At 40.8% G+C, this 21,067-nt stretch overlaps 1 protein-coding gene across 3 annotated transcripts in view; it reads left to right on the top strand.

Moving 5' to 3' along the window:
* Nucleotides 1-21,067, top strand: part of TMTC1 (transmembrane O-mannosyltransferase targeting cadherins 1) — a 255,029-nt gene that overhangs the window by 212,223 nt on the left and 21,739 nt on the right. For all 3 annotated transcript variants that reach the window (XM_044775283.2, XM_044775282.2, XM_014843846.3), the window contains one exon: nucleotides 12,703-12,811. In XM_044775283.2, coding sequence (XP_044631218.2) covers nucleotides 12,703-12,811 — 109 coding nt within the window. The remainder of the gene's footprint in view (nucleotides 1-12,702; nucleotides 12,812-21,067) is intronic.

Below are 21,067 nucleotides of genomic sequence, written 5' to 3'. Positions count from 1 at the left end.
ATGTTCACAGACTCCCACTTCTTTTGCTTTTCCATGGGAGCAAGAATTGTCTTGCCTCCTTAATAAAGCTAGTGCTTAGACTTGTGTTTATGTGTTTTTTAAATTGAGGCATAATTAACATGGAAAAAAGTACACTAATCTTACCTATTCGGTGCAATGAGTTTTGACAATTTTATATACTCTTGTAATTAACCCCGAAATAACATATAGAGCATTTCCATCACCCCAGAAAGATGCCTCGTGCCTTTTTCCAAGTAAATTCCTTGCTCCCCTGAGGCAATCATTGTTTTGATTTTTTTTTGCCATAAACTAGTTTTAGCCTGTTTTAGAACTTCATTTAAAGGTAATCGTTTACTATGTACTTTTTTGGGCACCTGGATATTTTTGCTTATTGTAATTTTTGAGTTTTATCCATGTTGTTACATGCTGCATTTTTTTTTATTGCCGAGTAGTGTTCCATTGTATAAATATGCTGTAATTTGTTTATCCATTTTCCTGTGGGTGGATACTTGGTTTGTTTACAGGTTTGAATTATTATGAATATTCATGTTGTGAATATTCATGCCTCAGTCTTTCTATGTTCATTTTTCTTGGGTAAGTATCTAGGAGTAGAATTGTGCGTAGATCTATCTTTAGTGTTTTAAGAAACTGCCAAACAGTTCTCCAAAGTGATTGTACCACTTGTCACTCCATCAGCAATGGTGAGAGATGCTTTTGCCTCACACCCTCACTAACATTTGGTGTTGTCAGTCTTTTTATTTTAGCCATTAGTGGGCATTAGTGTACATTCCATGTGTGTCCTTGATTCTGTTTCTTTCCCTTTCCCCCTTCCATTATCTTGGGCTCTCTGTTAGGTCTTCAGATTCTTCCCATTCCACAAACTTCTCTATAACCCAGATTGCCCTTGGGAATCTTTCTCAATTCAGCTGTTCCCTCCAGTTGTTGTCCTCACTCCTTCCTTTCTCTGATCAAGTTGGCAAGAAGAATGGTTAGCACTTAGTGCTTCTCCCTCCTCTGCACCTGTTCATTCATCTCTCTGGTGGAGCTGCTCTCTTGAACATCAGCTGTGAATTCCAAAGGTTCTCTCAGTTCTTATTCCCCTTGATTTCTCTGAAGTGAAGAATATGACTCTGTTGACCTCCCACTGCTTTTGAAGTTCTTTATTTCATTGCTTATAACACATTATTTTTCTCTTCTATTGCCAACATCTACTCTTCTTTCACTGCCCCTTCCCCCCATAAATTTAGGAGCACCTGAGAAATTCATAGAGTATCCATTACATACACACATCTGTATGTACGTCCAAAAGGCTTAGCATTCAGCACTTTCCATAATTCTGACACTTTCCTCTATTTTCTCCTACTCTCCCATACCGTGTAGGCCGAGACACCCAGCCAAACTGGCCACTTGTCAATGAATGAGAAATACAAACCTGCAAACTACATTTGAGAGAATATTACAAAAGTTTTAAAGTGAGAACTCATATGGTTTCATTTGCTTTTTTATCATCTTATATTCAATGTCTGTACAAAACTGAATTATCTGGGAAATGATGGGAATGTTTACCTATATTTCCTCAAGATTTGGGAGTTATTTTTATATCAATAGATTGCTCATTGTTGAAATATTTTTGTAAATCTCTCTCTCCCACCAAAGCTCTACTCATTCATGCTGTGATTACTAATGAATTGAGCATGAGTGAGTTGTTTTAAATCCATAGTGTGGTTTGCAAGGAAATGTCCCTTTTCTCAATCCTTTCTTTTGCCGTGATAGCTGCAATAAACACTCCTGAGGCCAGAAGACATTTCTGCACAGGAAGCCCGGTGGGGGAGAGCCAGCTTTAAGGAACTCCTGCTTTTGTTTACATTCTCTTGAAGGAATTGGAATGTCATCATTTTCTTTCCTTGTGTAAATATTTCTGACAGAGGATAACGAAACAGGCCAGACTGCTTTGTCAAGTCCAAGAGTTTTCAGCTGTCTCCTCTGTCCTGAAAATCATGTTCCCACTCCCTTAACCCCTATAATCTTAACCAGCTGCATTTGGAATCTCATCCCCTTAAGCTCTTGTGCTGGGGAATGACTTGGAAGAACTCTTGACTGGAGATGTAGCTTAAAGAAGGTACAGTTCAAGTAAAAGGATAAGAGTCAGGGCTGGCCCTGTGGCTAAGTGGTTAAGTTCGCATGCTCTGCTTCTGTGGCCTGGCGTTTGCTGGTTTGGAGCCTGGGTGTAGACCTACACACTACTCCTCAAGCCGTGCTATAGCAGCATCCCACATAGAAGAACTAGAATGACCTATGACTAGGATATACAACTATGTACTGGGGCTTTGGGGAGAGAAAAAAAAAGAGAAAAGAATTGGCAACAGATGTTAGCTCAGAGCCAATCTTCATCACCAAAAAGCAAAGGGAAAAAGAAAAGAATTAGAGAAATGAGGGTAATCATTGGAGTTCCTTCTTGCACACATTTTCTTACTTTAGGGGACCAGGCACCTCAACTTTTTATCTTAAACCCGGTAGATCAACTTTGCCTTGACACAGAGGCTAAATTTAGAATATAAGTGGTTAGAGATCATTAAAAGGCTTTCAAATCTAAAAATGCTCATTATAGGCCAGGAAGAGAACTATAAAGGACAGAAAGAGGAATATGCATGTTCTCTGGGTCACTCTGGCCCGCGCTTGCCTATGCCTGCAGGATCTGTCCCAGGAAGCATGTGGGGAGGTCAAGCTTGCTTTTAAAGCTCCTTCCATTCTTGGTGACTCCTTACCAGCTCTGCCAACCTCCCTCCCCTGTCCTCTCCTCGAGCAGGCCCAGCCTGGTGCTTCCATGTTGTGCCACCTGTCTGCTGAACAGCATGGCGGGGCTCTCTGCCCCCAACCATTCTGCCACCTCTGCTCCTCCAAGTGAAAAGAACAATAGTAACTGACACTTGAATGACAAATTGCAGAGTGCTTCCTCCTGTCTCCTGAAGCTGCCCACTCAGGGTTTGTGGAGGGCGGACGCCATCCCTCCCTCCCTATTACTGACGGGCGAGGGAGGATCACCCGCAGGAAGTTGTAAGGGGGACCTCCAGAGCCGCGCTCTCAGTGACATAATGCTGCCCCACTAACCATCTCTCCTGTGCTCTCGTCAGGACTGGGAGCTGGAGAGCTTCGTGAGTTTGGATCTCAGCTCTACCACCTAGCATTGTGTGACCTTGGGAAACGATTTTATCTTGCAGTGCCTTCAATTACTGCCTTATAAAGTGGAAATACTACTGTTAACTATGTCCTTTATGAGTACTAAACATGAGGATGCATGTAAGTACTTAACATAGGACCCAGCCCCCAATGAGGATGAAATACATTTTAGCTATTATTATTGCTAGCCCAGGAACATAATTTCTTGCATCTAATTTGAAGCTCAACTTCTTGGTCTAAAATTAATGATGAATGAGAATTAGGTAATGCATTTTCTACTCCTGCAGTTGAAGAGCTTCAGGCAATACTCAACCTCCTTGAGACTCAGTTTCCTCCTCTTCAGAATAAGAGCTGGGACCGGGTAATCCTGTAATGGTCGCTAGCTGTGAGAATCTGTGGTTTTAACCTGACTCCAAGTTTCTAACCTCTTAACTGAAATGTAAGTAGAAGACCAGAAAGGAACTTGAAAACCCCTTTCTCTTTAGAGGCAATACTTGCATTGGAACAGCATCCTGTCTTTGCTGAGAAATCAGCTAGTGATGCTTCTGGTAGAAATTCCAGATGGAAATCCAGTTGGAGAGTGGGGAAGGAGCGAGCAGAGCTAACATTTACTGCACCGTCCCATGTGCCAGACACTCTGCCAAGCACACTGTTGGTGTGTGTCTATTCCACACTTAGAGGAACCTAGAGAGGCAGAGATTAATGTGCACATTTCACAGATTTGGCCACTGAGGCTCATGGAGGTGGAGCATCTGACCCAGGTCATATCACAGATGAGGGCAGAGCCAGGATTTAGACAGCAGTCAGCCTGAGCCTAAAACCAGTGACATGCATTCAACTGCATCACCAACGTGGCCCTTTATCTATGGGATGGATGAATCCTGGCTAAATTAGGCTATTCTCAGCTGCCTTCCCCTCCGTGTCCCAACCTGGGAGCATCGTTTCCCTGCTTTCCTTCAAACTGAGGAAGGGCTTAACATAAATATTCACCTGCGCTTTGAAGTGATGCTGACTTGGGACTATTTCCGCCCTCCAAGACCCCCTCCGTGCACTCGTGGCACAGAACTGGCTCCACACGCGCAGGATCAAGGCCATTGTGGGGCAAACGCCCTACTGCCCGGGTTCAGGGCAGTGACCTCACCGAGCTGATGATAAAGACGTCAAGAGCTGTTCCAAAGGAGCGAAGGAGGAGGGGACTCCACACGAACATTTCCTCAGGGCTTACTCTGTGCCAGCCCCTGTGTGAGGTCTTTGTGTGAGCCGTGTCTCCATCTCTGCCGCTCTGTGACTAGACAGCATCAGCACTTTCCATCATTCCATTCCTGTTTTCAGCTGGGGGAGAGGTGTTAAAGGCAACCAAAGCCTGACCACTCACACCACCTAGGGTGGGCGCCCCAGCTGCCTCCATTGTTACCGCAGTGACCTGAATCTGATACTGCAGCCCCACCATGGGGCGTGCAGGCAACCTGCTCTCTTAATGCTGACTATACTGACTGTGATTCTGGGGTTGGGAAAAAAGCTCATTCTTCACCACTGAATAATATGAATCTGTCCTCCAGACAGTTCTGTGTGGCTTCTGTAAAAAGTCAAGCAGAAAAACTAGGATGAATGCCAACAAACTAGGTGCTGTATTTCTATCGCATCACCCAGAAATGTATTCGGTAAACTTGAACATAAAGGAGGCTACGCAGAATAGGATCCAATTTTCTTATTTTCCTTCTACTACTAAAGATAGTAGAGCCACAGAAAAATGTGTGCACTGAAAAGATCATCTCAGTCAGACATTTGCCTTTCACAATTCAGTTTTTCAGAAGAGCTGGTAAGGTCTCTGAGCACCCCCCTCCCCACTGCAAAAAACCACATTATCTTTTTCCTCTATGAGAGACATCATTTTTGGATCCAACAGCAACAAAATCCCCCAACAAAGGAATAGGAATAGAGCTGCCCGACACTCCAGGTTCACGCTGTGTTTAATAGGAAATTTCACTGCTGCCAAGTGGATTGCCAAATCCATGTATTTTTGTTATGGCATTTCCTAAATTCTCCCAAAATGTCAATACGTTTTTAACGCAAGCATCTGCTTTCAGTTTAAATGTGTCATGAGATTTTTAGACAGCAATCCAAAAAGTTTTGTAAATTGACAAACTTCACAGGTCTTTAATTCCTAAAAGAAAATGTGGCGAAGCCTTATTTGCTTTTGCTAAAGATCTGTCATTGAGATAGAGCCAGGAAAGTGAGATGATGCAAATGTTGTTACTTAACACACAAGAAAAACAGTCCCACTGCTGTATAACCAAAGGGAAAATTCCCTGTGAAACTACAAATATTTAACGGCAAAATTTGCACATTGTGAACAAGATCTAGTTTCTACTTAACGTTTCTCCTATGAAATCAATGATGAAGATGTTATTGGTCCCAGGAATCCCTTCTCAGGAATTTTAGCCTTTTGGAAGTTCCTGGGGGAAACTTAAGAGAGTGGAGTTGTGCTTGCAGAATATTAGGAGATTTTTATTCATGTTCTGATGCCTATATGGCATCCCAGGAGCTAGGACTTAGAAGCACAATAGAGGACGTTTGCAACGGAGCTTCTGTGAGAGAGAAAACTGCCTCTTCCAATTGCAGTTCCCCAGCGTCCCCCTCCACGCACCCCTACTCCAGCCTCCCCACATCACGCAGCACCCAGAGGTGTTGATCGTCCAGGCAAATCACCCGGCCGCTGTGACCTTTCTCTTTGGTTTGGATTACTCCAGCAAGTCTTCTTTCTCTTTTTATTTAGGTTTCCACACTCTGTTATATTTAGTCTTACCTCAAGGATCAATTGACCAGGCAAATCCCAGATAGTAAATGGGGCAGAGTTTCTTAAAGAATAGGCTGAAGACCACCAGCAACAGAATCGCCTTAGAGGCTTATTAAGAATATTGGGGGGCCGGCCCGGTGGCGCAGCAGTTAAGTGTGCATGTCCGGCTTCGGTGGCCCGGGGTTCGCTGCTTCAGATCCCGGGTGCGGACATGGCACCTCTTGGCAAGCCATGCTGTGGTAGGCGTCCCACATATAAAGTAGAGGAAGATGGGCATGGATGTTAGCTCAGGGCTAATCTTCCTCAGCAAAAAGAGGAGGATTGGCAGTAGATGTTAGCTCAGGGCTAATCTTCCACAAAAAATTAATTAAATAAAATAAAAAAGAATATTGATTCCTGGCCCTACCCCAGACCTACTGAATCTTTTGAGGCCTGGGATCCTGTATTTTACCAAACACTTAATAGTTCTTAAGCACTAAAATTTGAGAACTGTTGATCTAAGAGAAAAGTGAAGACAGAGCATTTTAAGTCGTGGAGGATCGTCAGTCATCAGCTGGTGGCAGATAAGGACGTTCAGGATGCTGAGGGGCAACACATATTACCTAACCCTGGAGTGATTTTGTTCTTACCTGCATCTCTCACCTCTCCAGGGATCCCTAATAGTCCCTTCAGTGCCAGTTGAACCCCCTAACAGAGGCTCTGCCAGTCCTCAGTGTCCTTAGCATGACATCAGCTTCCAGAGGGATTCAGAGTGTGCCTTCTGTGACTCCAACTGAGGGTGTGCCCGAGGTTAATTAATAGTGTATGTACTGAGCTTTGGTTTTATCAATTTTTTTCACCAATTATGAGCTACTTAATTCAAGCTTTTTCTATGTAATTCGGAGAAACAACCTGCAGACTTGATTACCTGTATACCTGTATTACATGCCTGGTGAATTCAGAGGAAAATGTTATTTCATATTTTTCCCCTTTTGAATTGACCTGTCAATGCAGTCTAAATGGCTAACAGAATAGTCCTCTATAGATGGGGCTTACATTGATAATAGGCTCCTGATTTTCCTAAATTGCTTATTATAGAGCCAAAATGAATGCATTAGGAAGTTTTAATGCTGTCTAATGCTGGCCCAGAGGTGATCTGAACAATCAGAGTGCGTGGGTAATTCCCATTATTAAGGAATTTCATAATGTCTATTTGAAATTTTCTGCGTCTCTTGTTATACCTTTTTGCATGGAAATAACTGCTTAAACCTTTCTGAGAAGCTTCCCTGGCTTGGCTGAAGGAGAGGCTCAAAATTGCTCCTGATTCTTTCTTGCCTAAATATTCACCTGTAGCAATCACCCGTAGAAAATGCAGACCTGCTCCTTTGTGTCCGCTCCTTTGTGTGGCTCTAATGTCAGCAGAGTGGCTTCTGAGCTTTCAGTCTGCCATTTGGGCCTCCTCAGCTTGAGGGGGGATATAGGTTTTAATGGGTGGTTTTATAAACATTACACAAGCTAATAAAAGCCAAAATATATATAGTACCTACTGTGTGCCAGAGACACAGGGAGGTCATATAATTTGTCTAAGGAGACACACCTACTGTGTGCCAGAGACATGGGGAAGTCAGATGATTTGTCTAAGGGAGACACACCTGCTGTGTGCCAGAGACACGGGGAGGTCAGATAATTTGTCTAAGGAAACATACCTGCTGTGTGCCAGAGACACGGGGAGGTCAGATAATTTGTCTAAGGAGACACACCTACTGTGTGCCAGAGACACGGGGAAGTCAGATGATTTGTCTAAGGGAGACACACCTACTGCGTGCCAGAGACACGGGGAGGTCAGATAATTTGTCTAAGGAAACACACCTGCTGAGTGCCAGAGACACAGGGAGGTCAGATAATTTGTCTAAGGAGACACAGCTCATAAATGGCAGAGGTAGAGTCAGAATCCAGTCCTGGTTTTGAGTCTGTGCTTTTAACTATGGTGTAGTGTAAGGTAGAGAAGCTGTTTAGCAGTGCCTGATAAATAAGTGCTCAATAAATGGAAATTCTACTTGAATTTCCTTATGACTCCAAGACTTGGGATGCTTCTGTCTTCCTTGAGATCACTTCTATAATTTTGAAAGAGCTGTAAAAACAGAGACATTAAATAGATAATTATTTTGCCCTCCCTGTCAAATTTTATTACAATATGGAAAAGCTTATTTAAGAAGGTTTACAAAGATCTAGGAATAAAGAAGATAGTGAACCCGTAGTTTTTTTTAAAAAATTATGCAGCAGTTATTGCATTTCTACTATTTGCAGGTCACTGTACTAGTCTCTGGGATAAGAGAAGTAAGATTACTGAAACATGAGTCCTGCCTATGAAGGAGCTTAAAACCTAGTAATGGTCACAGACAGGGTGCATAACATATAAGAGAGTGGATTCAGGGCTGCCGAGCATGGCCTATGGATGGAACTGGCTAGATCTGAAGTTCTAAATTAGAATCCTGGTGTTGTCGTATCTGTGTGCTGGGGGCAAATCTCTTGAGCTCTCCAAATCTCAGTTTTTGATTTTTGTTGGTGTGGTGGTTGCTAGTATTGTTATCTAAATCTTTGAAATGGAGATGATTATGCCTACTTTATAGTGCTTAATAATTAAAATAATGCAAATGAATCACTTAGTCTGTCCTTAGCAGAGAGTAAATGTTCAGCCAATAACTATTGCAAAACGTGAAGCTTTAAAAACTTGCCCGCATGTCGCATTCAGTGATAGACAGACTGTCACCCTCCCGTAGGAGGCAGTGGTGGAGGGGCCTTCATGTGCGATGCCAGAGCCTTGGAGAAGAGAAGTAAGCTTGGGCCCAGTTACTCCACAGAATGTTAAGCTCAAGAACAAAGGGCAGCTGCCCCTTTGGAGGCCAGAACGGGGCTTCTAACAGCGATTCCTCTACCATCTTTTTTCTTACGGAGATCCAAAAAAAAAAATCAAAACAGAAAGGTAGCATATATTTGGTTTCTGATTTTGTTATATGTTTAGGAACTCTGAAGAGGGGATCATGCTCTGAGCTGGAGGAATCAGGAAAGGCTTCATGGGGAGGCAGAAGTTGAGTGGGGAGGAGGAGAAAGCCCTCTGTGAAGTGACAGGGCAAGAATGCCAGGCTGAGAGGCATAAGATCTGGGGTGAGGCCTTCCTCTTTTGCTTGGGAACAGGACACATCACTGGGGCTCCCTGAGACAGTTTCCACAACTAAACCGAGGAGATTGGATTATATCCATAATTCTCAAATCTGGATGGCTGTCATATTCCTAGGGAGAGCTCCCTATTAAGAGGCCCAACCTCAGAACGCTCCGGTCTTTTTAAAAGCACCCCACATGATTTTAAGGTACAGCGGGGGCAGAGAAGCAGTGGAGCAGGTGATCTCTTAGGTTCTGTAGAATAGATGCCAAAGGGCACCCAGTCTGGCTGACTAGTGGGTACCTGGTGTGTTTGGAATGTAGGTCAGAACCATATTGTAGAGGGTTTTAAGCTGAGAGTCTATCTGTAGGCAGTAGGGCGTTGATGAAGATTTTTATATAAGGGAATGTGTTGAAAGCATTGCTCTAGAAAAAGAGTGTCTTTCAGCTGTATGTACGTAGTAGAAGGAAAAGACAGAGGAAACTAGAAAAAGATTGTGAACTAAGGGTGTGAACTTAGGTGTTAGCAAACAACTGAGTCAGGTGCACTCCAGGCTGCACTAATCCGATAGAATTCTTTTTAAATATGGTAATTAGCAGAGAAACCTGGGTCATAATGTAGATATGAGAAGGAATGCTACTGAATTCAGAAACACGTTGAAATGCAGTTTGGGTCTCATGTGGTGATCACGTCACTGTGTGACCAAGGAAGGTTCCATTTAGATGAACTGTCTGCCGTAAGTTATTGTGTCAAAACCACACCTATTTCATAAACTCTCACCAAACAGTGAGCAAAAAAGAGACTACAGAAAAGTACGTCTTCCCTTCTGTTCCTCTCCCTTTCAGAAACAAAAACAACTACAAGATTTCCACTTGGCAATTTTTTTGGCTTTCCTAAAATCATTTAGAAATATCCATTAACGTGGCATGTGCCAACCCCTGTTGGTGTCTGATGACTCTCAGAGGCTCCCAGGGAAACAACAGAGTCATCCAGGAGCGTAGAGCCAAGAAGAGATGTCTCTGCCCGAGTCTTTGCATCTCGCAATACTCATATACTAAACAAAATTGCCTGATGAGATGTTTTTCTGAAAGTGTGTCCCTCAGTCCCTCAAGAGACTAATAGAGATACAGTTTTTTGTAAAGAATCCGAGTTTCCTGTGAATGACTTTGATGCTGACTTTTCCATTGTGTCACATGAATGTTAACGGACGACCTCAAGTATTTAGATTCATAGACCGTATTAAGTGGTAATTAATCTCGCTGAGTTCCATCTATAAAAGTTTTAAGTTGCCATTCTATCTGTTGTAAGTCTTGCCAGGTGAAAACCATTAAATCTTTACTATCAAATTGTTGTGGGATTTTTTCTGCTGATTTTGAAAAACCTCCAAGCTAAATTATGTCCTGAGGGACTCACTTAATTTTCAGCCTTAATTTCCTAAGTCCATACTTTCCTTTGGATTTTGGGAGGATCTCCAAATTAATGTTAATAAAGATTTATGAAATCCTTAGAGGAAGAGTTCTGCTAACCATGAAATCAATAGTCAAATTACCAGGATTAAATATTAGTTTTTATTTTAAAACATGTGCCCGTGGAAGAATTACTTCAAGGTGTATTTTGGAATAGAAACCCAAGAGTTCATAAACATAGTGGACTTCGGCAGAGTCCTACAGACACGCCTTAAATGTTTGTTGACTAAATGAATGAATCAACGAGAAAGTAGCATGAAGAGAGCTGTAATGCACATTTCTTACAACCATCCAACTTTAAAGCCATGTCCCAAGGACAAGCCACTTAAGGACACAGGTGGTACACCTTGATATCGAGGGCAAGACTGCATCAGGAGGAGCCCAGGAGGAGTTAGCTAGACCCCAGTGAGGAAAGGATAGCATGGACGGCCAGCTGCCGTGGGAAATAGCTAACACGTGATAGAAAATGATAGTGGTTTGCTCAGTTGAAGAGCTAAATGCAATGTCTGTGCTGGAAACATGACTTTTTGTTCAACGTCTGTGTTGGAGACTCATCTTCTAGGTAAAATCGCCTTGTAACATGCTGCTTCTAGCACTTGGAACTCAAGCTTGTGGAGTCAGTATTACTTTTCCCACTGTAGATCTTCGTCCTACAGAGACTGAAGCCATAGGGGCTTTAGAGAAGAAGCTACTCTCAGCTGCCTTTGATAATTCATGGAGCAGGTCCGCTGAAATCTCAATATGTGCACAATTTACCTGAGAATTTTCTTAAAATGCAGGGTCTGATTCATTATATCTGGATGGGGCCTGAGACTCTGCATTTCTAACAAGCTCCTAGGTGATGTTGATGATACTGGTCCATTAATCACACTTTGAGCAGCAAGGTCGTAAGAGGTGGATTTCTAAGTAGTTAGAATAAGCATATGGGTGTGATGGAAGAGCACTGGGTCTTGACTCACAAGACTCGTTATATGAACATGATGATACACTTGACTTTTCTGAATCGAAATTTTCACATTAGAAAAATGGGTATGATAGGACAATAATACCTGCTTCATGGGATTGTTGAGAGAATTAAATTAATATTATGGGGAAATTTATCAGAGCATATGGTACATATTCATTGCTGAATAGACGATTATTGCCCTTAAATAGTAAAAATATAAGCACACAATTCAGTGTTGGTCACTGGGAAAGATGGGGGGACACTTTGGCTGTGTGCTCTCTGTAGTTCCGGGGGCTCTATTCCTCATTCCACTTCTTTTGGCAGTTACAACGTCTAGCACTTGGCACTTGATCAGTGTTTGTGAAATTGTATTAGTAGCAAAGTTGATCACTGCTTGTGTAGATTTTTGGCTTCAAAGATAGTGATATCAGGATGATGATCCAGTGTTTCTCCATGGCACTAAAAGAAAAGAGAACTGTCACCCAAAATAAGGGTAATAACTTTCAGACCCTGAGTCTTCTTTGAACCAGAAGTATAATCACTGGGAGAAGATTAAAGTGAAGAAGACAGAACCAGCCCCAATTTTTAATAAAAATATGATGATAAAATAGCTGATCATTCTTTGCCAGCCAGTAGTCACAATATTTTCTAATTTCATAAATTATGTATAAAATATCTCTCTTAGATAGAAAGTCAAGATTAATATGGGCTGTTGGGCTGGTTTGTCCCTGTCAGGTGGCTCAACCTCTGTTAGGAGCCTAGCCTGTGGTGGTGCAGCTATTAGTACTAAGGCTCAGATTATCTTCCACATCCTGTAAACTGGCTCCTATGCCACCCAGCTGGTGCCCCCAAAATTGCTCCTCTGAGGGTCATACTTCCTGGTTAACAAACTTGTAAAATATTACATAAACTCTCAAAAAGTGCACAGCAGGAAGGAGAAGGCAGAAAAATCAGTGAATAACTTGCAGCATCATTTACATCTTAACATCTCTTTCTGCTGAGAATTCAGAGACAGAAAAACTGTTAGCACCTTGAGACAGTCTAGTTTCATTCGTTTGCAATAAAATCTGGAGTGAATTTAATCTTTACTAAAAGAAATGAGATTTTAAAGTCTAATCAGAGGATTTAAACAAAGTGTTATTAAAAGATGGTTTTTCCCCCGTCTTAAAATCTACAGGTCCCAAGACAAAAAGGAAGAGGCTATCATCTTACTGAAGGATTCCATTAAATATGGTCCAGAGTTTGCAGACGCATATTCAAGCTTAGCTTCATTATTAGCTGAACAGGTACTTGTTTCTATTTAATTTCACATAATATTTGTTAAAAATATTACTGTTGAACATGTAAGTTAATATTACACAGATTTTGATACTGATGGTTTAATTTGTGAGTTCATATTAGACAACTAATCTCTTTGTCAGTTTTCTTCTTGACAGAAATTCCAAGCCTAGTTTTCTCATGTTGGTGTTCTCTATATAGTGTAGGTGGTCTTTAGACAAAGGTGGTCCGTTATGGGCCATTGGTATATTCTCTATCACTTTGGGACAAAATCTGTCAAGAACAATACACCATAGTTGCTGGGTTTATTACTACTTAGTTATCGTTATTTTTCTGGGGAATTGCTAAAGATCTCTGAACTCAATATGGAATCAATTACCAGTAATCTTATAGATCCTGTGTCTTAATTCTTGTCAGAAGATCAAAGAGGCTCATTGAGCTGGCTCCCAAGAGATGACATTTCTCATGGTATGAAACAGGGGTATTTTGCTTCCCTGCCTTCTTTTCCCTTATGTCTAAATGGTTTGATACCGCTTTCCAATGTCCTGGAAGCATGTCTGTCCCCTGTTATGGGGGAACAATATAAGTTGTCTTGTCTAAATTGATGCTCTGGTTTTGTGGACACACGTGAGTGCCCTTGATAGACTGTAGATTCTGCTGTCCTACAGCTGCCAGGTTGTCTTTAGAATCAAACTCAGCACCTTTGAAAGATGCCCTGCAGCGTTCATTGGGCTTAAATGTGACGGATGATTTGATACCACATGTCAGGTACAGAGCAGTGCAATTTGCACTCGAAAAACTTTGGAGGTTTCACAGGAAACAAAATTAGGACATTTTATGGATATTTTAAGTGTCAGAAATGACATGCCTAGTTGTCTTGCTCTAATAGTCTCCATATAGTGTAGGTGGGCTTTACACAAAAGCCAATGTCTACAGGGGGGTGATTTTCATGCATATTTTAGCACAGTGTTGAAGCTAAAATGATGATGATGGTCATGTTCTACAGTGTGTGCTGGCAGGCCCCAGCTGCCTTTGGCTTGTGTTGAAGCAGATACAGTGTTACCGAACTAGGTTCATTTTTCCCCGTAGCCCAGAAAGCCAAACACCAAGACGACGAGATTACAGCAGAGAGAGAGTTTACTCACAAGGCAGCCACATGAGGAACCAAGAGCATGAGCCTCAAATTAGCTTCCCTGAAAATAGGGACTCAAGGATATTTATGGGATATGGGGCAAGGTGGTCTGAAATGTGGAGAGAGGTCACTGGAGGTGAGGAGAGGTGAGGTAATTGATGATCTGCGCAAGCATGGTGAGACTTCATGCCTCTTTATAGGACCCATGTTCACAAAATGGTGGCGTTAGCATGGTCTGAGGGTGGAGTTTTTAGCCTCTTGACGTCAAAAGGTCGCCTATCGGACATCTGCATGGGCACAGTTGATGAGTTGGAGGTCTCAACTGGCCTGAAGTGGACAAGGAGTTGTAATTCCTGAAAAACAGCTCACACACCCGTTACCATGATGACCCAGGCTCCAGGGAGACGTTATAGGAGCCTAGTGGGAGTCAGACAGCATATTGCCTAAGCAGCACAGTTAACCATGGGTGGGTTAAACAGCTAAAAGCTATAATCAGTAATTGCAAAAAGGAAAAACTTTAGTACCTAGATACTTAATCGTCAATGGCTGTTTGCCGCTTTCAACAGTAGGACTTTCTGGAGAACAGACTAACTCCATCATTATTCCCTGTCTCACTTCATCCTGGCTCCTTCATTTTTGTAAGAAGACCCTGTCACCCTCCCTCCCTCTGCTTGGTGGGGTGTCTTGCAGCCTCTCACGCTTGCTTCTCTCCCAGGGCCTTTGCACTAACTGTTCCCTCCATCTGCGACACTTTTCTCCTGTATATCTTTGGGTTTCCTTCCTCATCTCATGCTGGTTTCTGCCCAAACGTTACCATATCAAATGGGTTGTCTGTGATTATCCTTTCAAAATAGCTACCTCTCACTGCCCACCACATTCTCTGTCACCCTGCCGTGCCTTATTTTTCCCCATAGCATTTATCACCATCTGACATACATTTATTTGTCTATGGTCTTTCTCCCACCAGTAGAATATTTAACACCGTGAGAATGGCTGTGTCTTTTATTCATGGCTATATCCCCATGCCTGCCACATTGTATGCAACCAACACATTTTGAATGAATAAATGAATTAATATGAACTGAATAACATGTAGTCCCTCCAAATCGGTACCTATTCTAAATTTTACTCTTCCATTATAAGTAGGGCTGGGGACGTGGGCCACACTATTTTGTAACTGAACTGTGCCTCAGCATGATGCTCTTGTCCTACACTGAGGAACAGTATGAGGAACAGCCATGTGAGATGGCTGAGGTTACTCATAACCATAGGGTCAGGGATGGGGTCGAGGCCAGCACCTACTGTATCATTCTGTGGTTTCTTTATGAGGGCTCGAGGGAGAAATTTCTCTCCTACCTCAGTATTAGGAAAGGCTAGGCTTCTCCTGAATTATAAGATTTTTGTTTAATTTTTAATCTAATCCATGAAAAATCTTGCAAATGCTAGAAAGATCAACTCTATTTCCACCCCACCTCCACCCGGCAACCATCTGGACTCTGTAGTCTGCTTTTCTGCGTGTGCTGTTTTTACTCCTGGGTTTATCATTTTCCTTAATAAATTATTTTATTCAATTTATGTTCTCTGTTTTTGAAAGCTGCTTCAATTTCTTTGTGGAATAAGGAGGTATAAGTAGGTGAATAAATAAATAAAGCATTGTGTTAATAGTTCCCATTCGTATCTTTTTTTCACAACTCACCAGGACAGATAATAAACATTAAATTGCTCTTCTTGATGAAAATTACCCTTCAGGTAAATGACAGTATCACTCACCTAATAGCAGTGATAATGCAGCATGTTGTTTTTTAGGAGCTCTTTACAGATATTCACACAGTTCCATCTTCCTGGAATGCCATCTTTTCTTTCTCCCTCTCCAAATCCTCCCCATTTTTCAAGATCCAATTCAACTTCCACTTCATCCCCCAACATTCTTCCACCTCCCCAGCTCATGCTGAGTTATATTTCTTAAGAGCTCCTAGAACATTTTTGTGAACACGCATCAGCTCGCAAATTAATCATATATTTTTATTTCTTGAATTTGTATCTCAAACTATAATTTAAATAGTTTTCAGGTTTATTTTTCTTGCAAGACTGCAAGTTTCTTGAAGAAAAGCAGTGTCTTCTTTGTATACCTATTCCGTCTCTAGAGTTTAGCTAGTTCACTGTAGAATGCAGGCATTCATACAGCATCTCTTGGCTCAAGTTACTTTGGGATTCAGTTACCCTGTGCTGTGCTGTTAAGAGCATTTGATGTGAACTGGGAGACCCATTTCTAGACTTCACTTTATAGTAACCTGATATGCAGACTTGAGCAAAGCGTACCTTACCTCTCTTGGCCTCAGTTTCCAAATCTGAAAATTGATAAATATTCTAAATTATCGTCACTGTATCTTATGGCTGTGACATTTTAAGAGTGTTTAAAACTATCTCCTTTAACATCAACTAAGTGCTAATGAATATCTTAATAAATAACTTAAGGCTCCACTGTAATTACTGCTATTGTTTCTATACGAAGTATTAATTCATTAATATTATGAAAAGTGATTTGCCTTAATAAATAGCCGAAAGTTTTATTTATATTCCTTTTCTAAATTGATGAACTCCAAGTTCATGAAAAGTTACTATTTTAAAAAAGATTGAGATGTTCAGTGACCTTGAAATTTACTTTAGTCCATTCTGCAGCATCTTACTATTAACAAATTTTACAGAAGATAGAAGATTTAAAAGGTCAACATACGTACTTTTTCCTCAGTTATGTTTAAGAAGTGGCAGATGCCTAATTTAAAATCAATTATGTGATAAATTTAATTTTTGTGAGCCACATTGGCAAGTTGATGTAAAGTGATTGCGTGTCCCACAATTGAAGTTACAAACAATTTTTAAGAAAGCAAATTATGGCTACAACCGTGATCCTTTCTTATATACAAAGGTCACGTCTTTTGCCAGCCTTTCCTGCTCCAGCTTTGAATGTAAGATGCCATGAGCCTAGGAATGTAATTGAAAGATTGAAAGGTTCTTTCTTCTGCTCCTTTAGGCAATTGATTTTAACATCAGAGAGAGAGAGAGAGCAGCTGCAACGGAGGATTGCCTGCCCTCCCTGACTTTCAACATCTTCATGTTTTGAATTCTTTACTAAAAGAATGCTTCAGATGCACAAGCAAGGGAGAGAGAAATGTTAGAGAAAAATCCACCTGGCTCCACATTCTTTGGTGCAAATGAGTTCATTTCTTTCTTGGTGGCCCAGTCTTATTTAATAGCATTCCAGAATTTCAAATACTCAGAATATGTGAAAGCAATGTTCTACAAACCTTGGTCAGTCTGTACATGCTTGTGAAGCCCTCCCCTCAGTTAACAGAACATCTTCCAGTACCGTCATCTGTGTGCATGCTCGGCCCATGCTTACTGTGGTTGTGGGCCAATCTGATGTAAGAAAACTCTTTCCTATACTGAGCTGAAATCCACAGTCCTGTAATTTGCTCCTGTTGGGCCTGGCCCAACAGAGAGGTTGTTGAGCACAGCTTATGAGCACAACTATCTTGTCGCTTCTCTAAAAAACTTTTCTAAGCCAAATTCTTTTCTTTCAACTTGTTTCTAATTTACCCTGGTTTCCAAATACTTGCCTTCTGGTCTTGTTGCTTTGCATAGCCTCTGGATAGTCGATTTTCTCTATGAGAATATGACTCCCAAATTGAACTGGCTTCTTGAACTATAGTTTCAGTAATTTCAGGGTAGAATAGAAATACTCTCTTCCCTGGCTTGAGACCCTATATATCTATTACCTGACACTCTAAAATGAATAATATTAGTTTATCATCCACATGATGCTCTGGCTCAGATTGGAGATACAGTCAACTGAAATCCCTAAAAACTGTGAACGTTTCTTAATCCAGGTCTCACCCATTTTGCAAGCAAGTTTTTAAAACCTGGATGAAAGGATTCATCTTTATCTGTATTTAATTTCAGTATCTTTGTATCAGTCTGAAATTTCAGGTGTTTTAGGACTTTTAAGTCTTTTTTTCTGCCATTCATTGTGTCAACTACCCTTTCCAGATATTTCAATTAGCAAATGAATAAGGATAGCCTTTAGTTACTCATTTATGTTTTTGATAAAAAATGTTGCAGAGATCAGCGACCAGTAAAAAAATCCTTCATTGCCTGTAGAATCTTCTCTCCAGGTTGGCCTCTATTTCACCCAAGACTCTTTAGGTACAGTTATTCAACTTTTGATTAATTTATCAAATTACATTATCATCTGGCTCACCTCTCTGTCTTGTCTACAAGGATGTTGTGAGACATTTTGTCAGATTCCTGCTGAGATTCTTCCCCTGCTCTAAGATTCCATCAAAAAAAAGGAAACAAGGTTCCTTTGGTGTGCCCTGCACTTACTGTAAGCAGGCTGCTGTCTCCTGACACCATTTCCCGTCCTCACTGCCAGTAGAACCATGAGTGTAATGATCCCTCCTTGGATTTCTCTGGGATTAATCATTGTCTTCCGTCCTCTGCTGGAACCTGAAGGCAGCAAGTACGTCTCTTTGGGCACAGTGGAGAATTTGAGAAGCGGAAATTTGAAAAATAAGTTAATAAGCTGAAAAGACGTTATGTGGTGGATCATGTTAAGGCCCACAGTGGAGCCCAAGTTTGAAGTTGATAGATCATAGGAAGCCAAAGTTAGTGTCCAAAGAAAGGGTTTTAAAACATGTAAGGAAGAATATCTTGTGGAAATACGTGGGGTATTTTGGAGGAGGCTTTTAAATGCGTTCTGGTGTGAGTAGTTGAGAGCTTTGTTTCAGGAATAAAGAGTGAGAATAATTAGACTCTATTACAGAAAAAGAATCCCTTTGTACTTAGGGACTGTCTGCATGTGAAGGCTGAAAGGAAAAGAAAAACAGAAAATTAAGAACTCCAGAGCAGAACGCCTAAAGGGCTGAGAAGACACATGGCCGCTGACAGCCGTGGGGAGGCCAGGGAGAAGCGAGATTTTAGGAAGGCAAGAAATGAAATCAGTTCCACCATTTTTTTTCAATTACAAGTAAAACAAAAATGTAATGGAAAGTGTGGAAAAAATCAGAGAAAATTAGATACATCTTTCACCCATAGTATCTGGAAACAACAATATTATCCTTTTTTTAATATCCTGCAAGTATTTTTAATATACTTTTTTAAATTGAGGTATAGTTGACATATAACATTATGTTAGTTTCAAGGATACAGCATAATAATTGATATTTATATATATTGCAAAATGATCATCACAATAAGTCTAGTTAATATCCATCACCGTACATAGATATAAATTATCTTTTTGTTCTGGTGATGAGAAATTCTAAGACTTATTCTTTTAGCAACTTTCAAATATCCAATACAGTATTATTAACTATAGTTACCATGCTGCACATTAGATCCCCAGGACTTATTTATTTTATAACTGGAAGCTTGTAGCTTTTGAGCCCCTTCACTCATTTCACCTACCCCCTGCCTCTGACAGCCACCAATCTATTCTCTGTATCTATGAACTTGTTTTGCATTTTTTTAAAAATTTACTTCACATATGAGTGAGATCATACAGTATTTGTCCTTCTCTGTCTGACTTATTTCACTTAGCATAATGCCCTCAAGGTCCATCCATGTTGCAAATGACAAGATTTCTTTCTTTTTGTGGGTGAATAATATTCCACTATTTTCTTTATACTACATTTTCTTTATCCATTCATCCATTGATGGGCACTTAGGTTGTGTCCATGTCTTGGCTATTGTAAATAATGCTGTACTGAACATGGGGGTGCATATATTTTTCAAGTTAGTGGGTTTTTTTCATACTTAACATTCACATATAGTTTGTATCCTTCTCTTTTTCACTTGCCATTAAACTATACATAATATTATATGCATTTTCATGGTGCTAAATGGCCTTCATAAATAGCATTTTAATGGCTGTTTATTAGTTTATGAAAATGATGCATTGTAATTTACATAGTAATAACCCAACTTTTGGTCATTTGGGTTTTTTTGTGTGTATGTGGCAGTGGACATTTCTTTTCCTTATGGCTTTTTTAGAACAAGATTTTGAATCATTTCCTAATGCTGGATTCCCATAAGCAGAATTCCCATATCAAAGAGCATTAGCATATTTCACGACTCTTGAGATAAATTACAAAATTGCTTTCCAAAAGAGTGGCACAAATGTGCTCTGCCACCAGCAGTGTAGAACCTTTAAGTCTTGAATGTTAGTGGAACATTTACATGGAAATAGCATGTGTGCAGATGGCAGTGAGAGAGATCAGGGCTGGAAAGATAGATTTAGGACTTCAAGTAAATGAATCCATAGGTATCCCCAAGCATTAGAAATTGTTGAAGTAGCAAGGTGTAGGTCTTATTCTCATGGAGGTAAGAGTCTTGGAGGAAAGGCTACCCCTAAGCAAAGAATTCCAGCCATCTCCTCAATATCTAACGCAATTGTGACAAATGGGCAAAGAGAAAGCTCCAGTGCGAATGTTATAGGGACCTAACCTAAAGTGGGGAGGGGCGTGTGTTAAGCAGGGGCAGTAGGCAGAGTGCTATTTAATCTGATCCCTGAAGAATTTACAGATATCAACAAGGTAAAAATGATTGGGAAACCCTTTCTGGCTAGAAGAAATAGACTGTGTTGAGGACTCTGGGGGAGGGAACAGTGTGATCCCTTCCTGTAATAGCAAGAAAGTCTTATTTCTGGAAGTGCAGAGAATGAGGATGAAATGACATGAGAAGAGTTGGAAGGTGGAAGAGTTTGCCAGTCTATGCAAATGTGGGTTCTCTCCCCTCTTTTCCTGGCTGCCTGACAGTGTTGTTATACACCTGTGATTGCTTACTTTTGTCATACTTCCTCTTTAATTTTTATTTTATGATTCTTGGCATTTCCTCCTAAAGTGATTATTTCTCTCTTATTTAAATTGTCACAGTGTAGTGTTGATCACAGTCTGCTGGGTGATGAGAAAATGCAGAATTAGAAATACCTAACATTTCCTTGGTGAGGAGGAATGCCAAGTTAATTGATTCATTTCAGTTGAATGAGAAAGAGAATTAAACATCACGTTTCTCGTAAACGTCCGTATTGATGACTGATGTGGGAAGAACTGTTTTGTGCAGAAAATAAAAGCTA

This window comes from Equus asinus, chromosome 22 (genome assembly GCF_041296235.1).
Source record: "Equus asinus isolate D_3611 breed Donkey chromosome 22, EquAss-T2T_v2, whole genome shotgun sequence".
NCBI lineage: Eukaryota > Metazoa > Chordata > Mammalia > Perissodactyla > Equidae > Equus > Equus asinus.
The sequence above is the reverse complement of the archived record's forward strand: the minus strand, read 5'-3'. Positions and strand labels throughout refer to the sequence as shown.